The sequence below is a fragment of the Mus pahari genome, chromosome 5 (genome assembly GCF_900095145.1).
Source record: "Mus pahari chromosome 5, PAHARI_EIJ_v1.1, whole genome shotgun sequence".
In the NCBI taxonomy this organism is placed as follows: domain Eukaryota; kingdom Metazoa; phylum Chordata; class Mammalia; order Rodentia; family Muridae; genus Mus; species Mus pahari.
Window position 1 is genome coordinate 51,306,605 of NC_034594.1, and position 9,932 is coordinate 51,316,536.

A 9,932-nucleotide genomic window follows, 5' to 3' on the forward strand; every position below is an offset into this window, starting at 1 on the left:
TTGAGTTTATCGATATCCGCCATCGCCGTCCCGCCGCCGACCCTCCCGCAGCAGCAGTAGCAGCAGCAGCAGCAGCAGCAGCGGCGCCGCCGCCCGCTCGCGCCGGGGTCTCACTCGTCGACTCCTTCCTCACGCCACGAGCCCCACGAGCGGTGGTGGCGGCGGCAGCAGCGGCGGTGGCGGTGGCGGTGGTGGCAGCAGCAGCCGCGGCGGGTCCACCCCCCCACCCCCAGCCGCCCCGCTCCGCTCCCGGCTTCCTCCTCCTCCTCTCGCCACTGGGAACCACCGGTTTTGGTTTTTCAAGACAGTTTCTCTGTTTTAGCTCTAGCTGTCCTGGAACGTAGACCAGGCTGCCGCCTCTGTCTCCTGAGTGACTCTACCTTAATTTTTGAGACAGCATTTCCATTGAACCTGGAGCACATCAGTTGATTAGATTGGATGCAGTGAGCTCCAGAAACTGGCCTGCCTCCCATTTTTATTGTGTCTTGTTCTCTTCGTTTTCCCTTGAGTTCTTTTCTGCTGCTTAATCGTCATGAAATTTTGGGGGGATTTTGGAATAAGTACATTTTCATGTGCACATTAAACTAAGCTAATAGCCTTATATTTATAATAATTCTAGCTAGAATAAACACAAAGTTGGGGAAATTCTCAAACAGTTTTGCAAACCTGAGTGCTAGGGTTACAAACAGGCCACAATGCCCAGCTTTACTTGTGTGCTTAGCATCTGAATTCAGGCCCTCATGCTTCTACAGCAGGTGCCTGACTGAACCATCTCAGTAGCCCAAAGAATCAAACAGCTTAAAACAGAAGCGTCAGGTTGAAGTAGTAACTATGTCTTACCCAATGGGAAAACATCTGTTCTCTTTCTCCATCTCTTTTCTTTTTACTTTAATTTTTATGTTATCTTCAAAATTCTATACTTCTAAAATATCTACAGCAAAATACTGTGATTTTGCACCCACTTTGCAGTACTTTGGACTGTGTGGCCCACAGATCTGCCTAGTTTGACACATCGCTGTGTCTTGCTGCCATAGCCTTAGGCTTTGCTTGTGGCTTCATGTTGCAGAAAACAGGAAACCAGCTCAATGCTGCTCTGCCATTTTCTCATGCCATCTCCTCATATTTGTAGCTGTTACTTGAATCAGTATGTTGGATTTACATTGCCTATTCAATAGCACTCTCAGTTGGGCATTGTGGTAACCCATGGTGTTGTCTCATTTCTCACTATTATTTTTCCTGGATGTAATCTTTCCCTATCTGAGATTCACCTTGGTTTTCCCTGACTCAGTGGCACTTTCCTCTGCCTAACTAAGGCTGGATCCACTCTGGAACACCCCTTTGCTGTCTTCACCCTTTCTCTCGGCTCCCTGGGGTCTTCCCACGTCTGTTCACCAAGGAGAGTGGCAGCCTCAGCAGCTGCTGGCCTTTCTGGCTGGGCTCTGTGGAGAGCCCTGGCACTGCCTGTTCTCCAGCCTTTGGAGGACTGTGACGTATGTGTTTGAGAAGTTCTCAGCTTTCCTAATGATGGCTTGGTATTCTCTGGAATGCTAAGTCTAAGAGGTGGCTGCCTGGTTCCATCACTCCTGTTCTCTTGAATCTTGACTGCTGCTGCTGAGTCATTGTTTAATCTTTATGTAATTATAATGTGGCTTGGGGAAGGAATACATTTTGACACGTACATTCAATTGACTGTACAACCCTTATTTTTCTGGCTAAATTGAATACAAAGTTTTGTATAGAACATTCATTAAAATGTGAAGGAAAACTTTTCTAAAATTGCTTCTAAATTAAGAGAAAAGAACCTTTGCTACTTAAGGTTGAATTTCCTTTCTTTCTTTCTTTCTTTCTTTCTTTCTTTCTTTCTTTCTTTCTTTCTTTCTTTCTCTTTTGGAATTCAGTTTATTAATGGAGAAAATTATGTTCTGCCTTCTAAGAATGTTGGAAAATAAGAGTAAGTATCATTGTGTAAGATATAGTTCATTTTGGCCACAGATCTTTAAGTTAGAAATCAAACTACTTTTGCACACAAAAATATAGTACCCCTTATCAACTGCACTATTGTTGGTTTCAATGCATAAATTTCATGATTTTTAATTTTAAAGATATACATATTCTATCTTACTTACTCCATTTTAGCACATGAAAAATCATATTATAGACTAATCAGAATATTTCCTTACAATGAAATCTCATGTTCTATACTTACCCACCAGAGTTTCCCAAACTGGAAGCTCAGGGATATTCAGCTCTATTATGTACTTGAGTACCTCTGTGTGAAAAGCAAGCACTGACAGATGGATAATGTTGTTTCCCTTTGCGTCTGTTTTTCTCCAGTTCGCACCAAGAGAAAACAGGTACTGAATAGTATCTAGGGCTCCCGAAGTGGCAGCAAGCAACAGCGGAGTGCACTGATTCCTGAAATCAAGCACACATTGTACCATTCAACACTGGTACAGCATCACATTTCTTTTTATTGTATTGCTGAAAGAACTCTAATTTACACTACCCCCTTGTCTTCCTTTAGATTCTCAGCCTCTGAATTCCACAGATTTGCCTTCTTGCCTACCTATCCTTAGTAGTCATCTCTGTCATTTATTATTATAAATTATTCTTTCTCAATTATTATACATGACACTGTGTTTGGAAGTTGATACTGTACAAAATAATTAAAATAAGAAGTTCATATTCTTACAAGTGCTCCATAACTCACTCTGCAGTTGCCTCAGCCTCTAGCAAACTAGGGTCCTTCCTACAGAGTGCAATGAGGATGCAGATGTTGTCATAGAAGGCAGCCAAGTGGATTGGCATCCAGCCTCTCTTCTCAGTAAGAGTGTAATCGGCTTTGAAACAAAGTAGACAGATGGTTGCTTCCAGTGAACAAGCTTGTGAAGCCAGATGTAGAGGTGTTGGACCTGAGATGAACAATTATTAAGTAGGCAAAGAGCTAGCATTCCTAAAATAAATAAACAATGAATAAAATGCCTTTATGAGTCCAACCGTACAGCTTAGTGCTTTATAATATTTTTAAAAACCTCAAAGTAAACACTAAAACAATTATTTGGGCAATCTTATATTTCTTTGCTTAACTTGAAATGTCTGGAATGGGGTAATCATACTTTTTATGAACAAAAAAATAACATGGGAAAGTATGTGCATTTGCATATAACACATACATTTTTATTTTGAAATATAATTTTACTTAGTTGCCCAGGTTAGTCCTTAAATGTTCAGCCTTCTTGCTAAAGGGTTTCAAGTAGCTGGTATAACAGGCCCATGTCACTAGGCTTAGTTACTTACTTACTAATAAGTAGTCTTTATATCACATCTTTGTCTATAATATATGACCTAAATCTATGCATTTAAAATCATGACTTAGCTGGTCCCATCTCCCATATTCTGGGTTGTGGATCCTGAGAGCCCTGTAGCTATTTATGGCCCCTATTTGCTTCATATGACTATCTAGAAGTAACCACAGACTATTATCAATGGCTCTGGTTTGCAAGGCCATATGGGGTGCCCCAGTTTCCTCTACTTATTGCTGGCCAAGTACAGCACACAAGTGTGTACACTTGACCACTCTCAGGCTTTTGCTGGTACTGAGCTTGTTGTGTGGACATTCCAGTTCAGTGTGACATCAGACATCTGACCAGTCTGTGTGTCACTTGTGGTTTGAACAGTGGCATTGTGAGCAGCCTCAGGACCTGACTACACTCTGGGACCTCTGGCAAGCCAAAGCGTGTCCCCAGCAGAGTATGGGGTCTCATCATCATGTGTACTGTGGAGGAAGGATAGGCCTCACCACTTTGCGTTGTGTTACTCTGAAGACCTTGGTCAGAGCTTACAAAGAGATAGCAGACAGTTGTAATCTTTATTATGTAACAGACAGTCCCATTAGTAGAAGGTACAGGAAGAGCTGGACAGCTGTCACTTAAATTTATTGTGACTGAATCTTTGATAATAGATGTTTTAACAACTTTTGCAACCAAACCAACTTAAGAGTTCTCATAAGCTGCCTGGGATTGGTGGCCATATGTTGCATTATGAGGGAGTTTGAGACTGAAGGACAATAAAGAAATGGACAAAAATATTGAATACTAAATTTAAAAATTCTTGCTTTGTTTTTCAGCTTCTAGTAAGGTGTATATGATCGGATGTCACAACTGATGGTCAGCTCTAATTACAAATATAAAGCTCAACAGAAAATTAACAGGCCTTTCAGAATTCATCACAGATGTAACACTGGAGAGCAAACTAATATGCTCCAAGTTGTAAGGTGGCCCAGAAGTAGAGCAACATGACTCTCAGCAGTGCCATCCAGCAGAACTTCCAACGTGACCTGCAGAAGGAAGACTGACTGCAGTTGATGAATTGCTAGAGGCTTGCTGTAGGCAAGCATGGGTGCTGAAACATCTCAGAGACTTGCCATCTGAGCTTCTGCCCAGTTCCTGCTAATGAGGAGCCCTGAGAGAAGAGTGAAGGAAGAGAAAACTGAGATCATGTTCCTCTGTAGATCTGTACTCTCAGATGTACTATGTTCCTTCACTGGAGTAGTGCCCAGTCCCTCTCTGCCCTTGCCAATATGGGGCTTTTAAAGTACTTGCGGTTTGTGTGGTTTGGTTTTCTGTTTCCATTAAGGAATTCTTCTTTAATTACCTTTTGTACTCTGAAGGTATATGGTAAATCTCTTACAAGTGTAGAAAGGAAATAGAAATTTGAGGACAAGGATGCTTTTGTTTTGTGTTTTCATATCCAATGCTTATCACAAAACTTTGATCTCCACCAAAAGTAATCACTCTTCAGAGCCCATACATCACTATCGCCCCTAGATGGCAGAATGTCTAAATTCTATTAACTTGTGTGTGGGATCAGGACACAAGAGATTGAATTTAGGACCTTGCCTAGGCTGGGCAAGCACCATACAGCTGAGCTACGTCCCCAGCTCTTAACTGCTTATGTACAAGTTTCTAAAACCACTTTGGAAACCAAATTTATAAAACAAGTCTAGATGGTAGGAAATTCCTAGTTAAATATTATAAAAAAGGAGTACTTAACTTGTGAATATTAATAAACATGGGCAGAAAAATTATACTTCAAAATGAAAGTGAAACTTCATTATTTTACATTTTATGCAACAAAACATTTGCAGATTATACACTATAAAATGTTTTATTCTTTATTTCTTTGATGAGGTAATTGCTCATTTTCAAGACAGAATTTCATGCAGCCCAAGCTTGTCTCAAATTCACTATATAACTAAGAGTGACCTTAACCCTTGTTCCCTGCTTCTGTCTCCCATGTGCTGGAATTACAGACTTGTAATACCACACCCAGCAAAAGTTTTAGTATCTACGATAATCTTTTAATATATATGCATACTTCACTTATGCCTTACCATTTCTTTCTTTTTTCATATCCACTTTGGATGAGTCTGCTTAAAGAGAAAATCCACACAGAAACATGATTACCAATATACAGGAGTTTCCTAAGATAGTCAGAACAAAATGACAGTGTATTGATACAGAAAGCAGGATTACATCAGACAGTGTGGAGTACAGTTTTAGCAGAGACACGAACTCTCCCTTTCAAAAGCTGATCAAAACCTGCCGCTGGAGACTGTTCTGATTTAGCTGTAATATTGCTAGCAGAGTAATTTTTTTACTCATACCGTGATTGTACCTATTTATCAGCAGATGGAAATCTGAGAAGGACCAGATTTTTAATTACCAAAAAGTATTTTCACATTAAAAAGTGCTTAAAGGACAGCTGGCTAACTCACTGCATTTAAATCATTGAATTCGGCTTTATGTTAATTAAGCTTGTTCGGGAATGAACAAAGTTTGAAAACTGAATGAAACCTTGGCTGAACATGATGAAGCGTCTCTGGTTGACGTTGAAGTTGGCGCTCCACAGTTGAGATATGACAGAGACCCGATTGTGCAGGGCAGCATGGTGGAAAATGGCATAGCCGGCGTCATCGGAAACATTGATTGTGGAGCTTGAAGTTTTACGGCTAAATGTGTAGAAAACAGCAGACAGGCCTCTCTCAACAGCAGACTTCACACCAAACGGGATACTCTAAAATTGTTTAAGAGATCAGCATTAGTTTTTTTTTTTTTTAATAGTTTTTTAAAAAATAAAAAATACATCTAAAATTTTCTTTAAAGGGAAAAAAGGAACAAAGACTGTATCAACAGTCACAAGAGTGCCAGTCAATGTTTGCCATACTTCCACAAGGGACAGGGGACAAGCTTCTCCCTGGACAACGCTAAATAAAGGTCATAGAGCTACAAGGATATATTGAGAGCATGAAAACTATCTTTGGAGAGACAGTTTTCTCTTCTCTTAGAGTAAACCATAGCTTCATCCTTGCAGACAATTTCAGCAAAGTGGACAGAGACTTTCCTGAAATAGTTTAAAAGCAAATGTGGGCTTAAGGACAACTCAAGAAACTTGAGCTATATAGCTGGAGAGACGTCCTTCTTTCTCTAGTTCTCAGATAAAGAGGTAAAAAAAAAATCATGCTTTTTGAGAAACTCTGATAAATATTTTAGACTAGTTATCCAAGTTTTAAAACTATGGCTTTTTAGACAATCAGATGGAAAGTAAGCACCAGTGTGAGCCTTGACCATGGAGAGCCTACCGCTCAGCCCCAGCAGCTAAGGCCACCTCTGTTAGACAGAGGGCTGACTCTGCATGACTCTGTCTCGTGTCTGTGTGCCACCTTGAAGCCAGGTGCTGCCACTTACTTACTGTGTGACTCCTGTTGACTCCACGCACCTCACATTTCCCATTTGTATAATAAAAGTGGTAGCAATACACGTAGTTCCCGCAAAAGAGCTTTCCTACCTATAATAGTGCTTTAAACATCAGATACCAGTAAACATCTGCCATTCAGATTAACCTCAATCCAGTTTATTGACAATTTGTTTTGTTCTTTGCCAAAAAAATGTATAATCAAGAACCATAGTAATTTTCAGCTAATAAAAGATGAAAATTTTATTCCATACTGAAGAATTTATTTAAGCATTAGTTCATCCCTAGTACAGATGTAATGTCAGGACAGCTACAGGAGGTCTTTCATTCTCAGAAGACAACAAAGCATTCTACTGAGACTCTGTCAAGCTCCAAGCTAATAGACTTCAGGTCCTAGGGGTTCTGTCCTGGAGAAGTGAATTTGTGTAAAAGGCAGTGCTGGTGGCCAGAGGTCGTGCTTGCTGCTTATGTCCATGCCTTCTGCCTGGGCGTCAGAGACCTCGACCACAAACCTGGACAGTAACACCAACCCCTATTCTTAGAAAGTACTGAGAATACATTCTCTCTCTCTCTCTCTCTCCTGCCTTGTCCTGTGGGCCCTGATTTCCTCTGCTCAGAGCCCTGCATCATACTGTCTATCTGGTGCTAGGGCCTGAACTCTCTCAGAGCCCCTGCCATGGTATTGTCTGTATGTCTGCCTGCTTGTCTGTCTGTCCAAAGCCACCAATGACTATTCTAGTAAACTCCATACCCCTAACAACCCATCTCAATATCCTTCATTAACCTCACATCCTAGACCTTTCACCTCATGGAGAATGTGGGACATTAACTTATGGTAATATGTAACTTCTTACATTTTTTTGATAGTAAAATACCTTGCATTTCATAGCTTTTTTTAAACCAAATTTTTTCTTAAATTGCTCGTGTAGTTGATCTTCAGTCAGTGGAAGCCTTTTCACTTTCAGATTATTCACAGTTTCATTTATGGCTACCCACCATTGAGTCTTATAGAGTTGCTGGTAGAAAATTTCAAGCTCAAAATGGATCACATAGTAGCTATAAAAATAAAGGAAAAGGGTATGTTTTATAGTTGAGAATTAATTGGCTGCTTATTTATATACTGTCAAACCCTGCTTACTCCATACTAATTACATATAGAACTATAGTCTGAACTCTACTTGATCATAAAAATACTAGCATTATTAGCAACTGTTATTGAGACTTTTTCTTGGTAATTATCCTTTTATTGACTATTTGGGTTCGTTTTGTATTTCCATGCCAGAGATTACGGACACTGTCTTCAAGTCACTAGAAGCCTAGGTTCTAGAAAAAAGAGCTGTAGGTTTATTTTCCACCTCTGTTTTCCTTTCTCTCATTGTCTTTAATCTAATTGTGTCCATAAATTGCTTTTCTGAGGGACAGTCATCCTTAAGCCCAACCTGGAATTACATTTTAAGTAATGGCTCCTTGGCTTTTACTGCATCAGTAGGCTAAAGAAACACCCACCCTATTTTGAGACACGGGCTGGAAGACTTGACGCTAACACAGGCCCTCTCATTCTGGAGTAGAGCAGCAACACACCATACAGTTAGTCTGCTCCCTGCAGTGGCTTCCTATCACAGGAATACCTGTGCTTCCCCCAGAGGCAGCACTGGTGACTGTTCTAGCAGGAATGAAGACAGTCTGAAGAGAAGCGCTCTGTGAGACCTCTGGGGTCTCTGCTTCCCTGGGGAGGATTTGGCTGTCTCCTTGTCCTCTGAGAGCATCTCTCATGAGATGACTGTGTGATTTCCAGGGTCAACTGTACAGTCAGGAGGCACTGGCCACATACAGATGCTTTGTTAAGAAACACAGGAATCCCAAAGTTGGTGGGTAGATATTTCAGCCAGGTAACCTTCATTCAAGTACTGTGTGGTGATATACCCTAAGTGCGGTCATCATCGAGGACTTTAGGGAAGCTCACTTGGTTTCATTAAGTAGATTTCTGATCAACTTCCTTACATCTACAACAGTATCATGAAACTGGTATGTTCTTCTCCAAACTGGGGGTTTTAGGGCAATTAATCTGTTTGCTTCAATAATTGACATCTTTATACGTCAGAGTTGTTCTACACTTGTGGACTTGCAGATCATTGAGTATCTTATTGCAGTCCCATGCCTTTATTCTATCATGATGAGAAAACTCACACTGAACCTAAGATGAGTTTAGGATCTAAATGTTTCTAAATATGACTCAGTATAATAACCATTTCTTTAAAATCAAAGAAAACAAGAGATTTTGAAATGCCCTGTTTTCAGTTGTTCCCATTATTCTCTGGCCCAGCACTACATTATGGAGAAAAACAAGCAGAATGTCTAAAAAAAAGTTGTTTGAAATTATTGGAGTTTTAAGATAGTGATACTTTGAAAACAATTACTAGGAAAGGAACTCTTATTTCATTGGATCGGTGACAAATCTAACTTATGTCATTTGCCAGGCATGGTGAGGAGCTGATCTAAGAAAGAGCAGCACACACTCAGCCAGAAGCAAGAGTTATCAAGGATGGTGTTCACAGAGCTTATTGGGCCCCCAGCAGGAGAAAACAGGGAATCTGGGAAGGAAAGGAAGAAACCAAAGGTTTTTCATTGCAGTTGAGAATACTGGCCAAGTGGCATACAGAACTCCAATAAAACATCATGCAGAGGTTGTATTTTACATAGGACCAAGGTTCCCTATGACTTTATGATTATTTTTACCTCTTCCTGTTTCATTAACTTTCTCTCACTTTACTCTTTAACTTGCTGCAAATAGTCTCCATTACTCATAGTCTCATTTTGGTAAAATTCTCTTACCAAATCAAAACCAACTCTAGAGGCAACTCTTCACTCTAAAATAGAGTTGTAATTTTCTGTTGCATCTGACACTTTTGTTATTTCATATTCTTACACAAACACCCCACTTGACTGCGACTCTAACACAGCCTCCTGGTTCCCTTACCTGTGTGTTATAGCATCTCATCTCATATCAGTCTCCTTTGCACGCTCTCTCTTTTTTCTCTTTCTTTTCTCTTTTCTCTTTTCTCTTTTCTCTTTTCTCTTTTCTCTTTTCTCTTTTCTCTTTTCTCTTTTCTCTTTTCTCTTTTCTCTTTTCTCTTTTCTCTCCTCTCCTCTCCTCTCCTCTCCTCTCCTCTCCTCTCCTC

The 9,932-nt window shown here is 40.3% G+C and overlaps 1 protein-coding gene across 3 annotated transcripts in view; it reads right to left on the reverse strand.

Moving 5' to 3' along the window:
- Positions 1-9,932, reverse strand: part of Ankar (ankyrin and armadillo repeat containing) — a 57,878-nt gene that overhangs the window by 29,707 nt on the left and 18,239 nt on the right. For 2 of the 3 annotated variants that reach the window (XM_021198614.1, XM_021198612.1), the window contains 5 exons: positions 7,629-7,809; positions 5,856-6,075; positions 5,393-5,431; positions 2,711-2,912; positions 2,207-2,415 (listed from right to left, as the gene is read on the reverse strand). In XM_021198614.1, coding sequence (XP_021054273.1) covers positions 2,207-2,415; positions 2,711-2,912; positions 5,393-5,431; positions 5,856-6,075; positions 7,629-7,809 — 851 coding nt within the window. The remainder of the gene's footprint in view (positions 1-2,206; positions 2,416-2,710; positions 2,913-5,392; positions 5,432-5,855; positions 6,076-7,628; positions 7,810-9,932) is intronic. The other variant, XM_021198613.1, reaches the window with a different exon arrangement.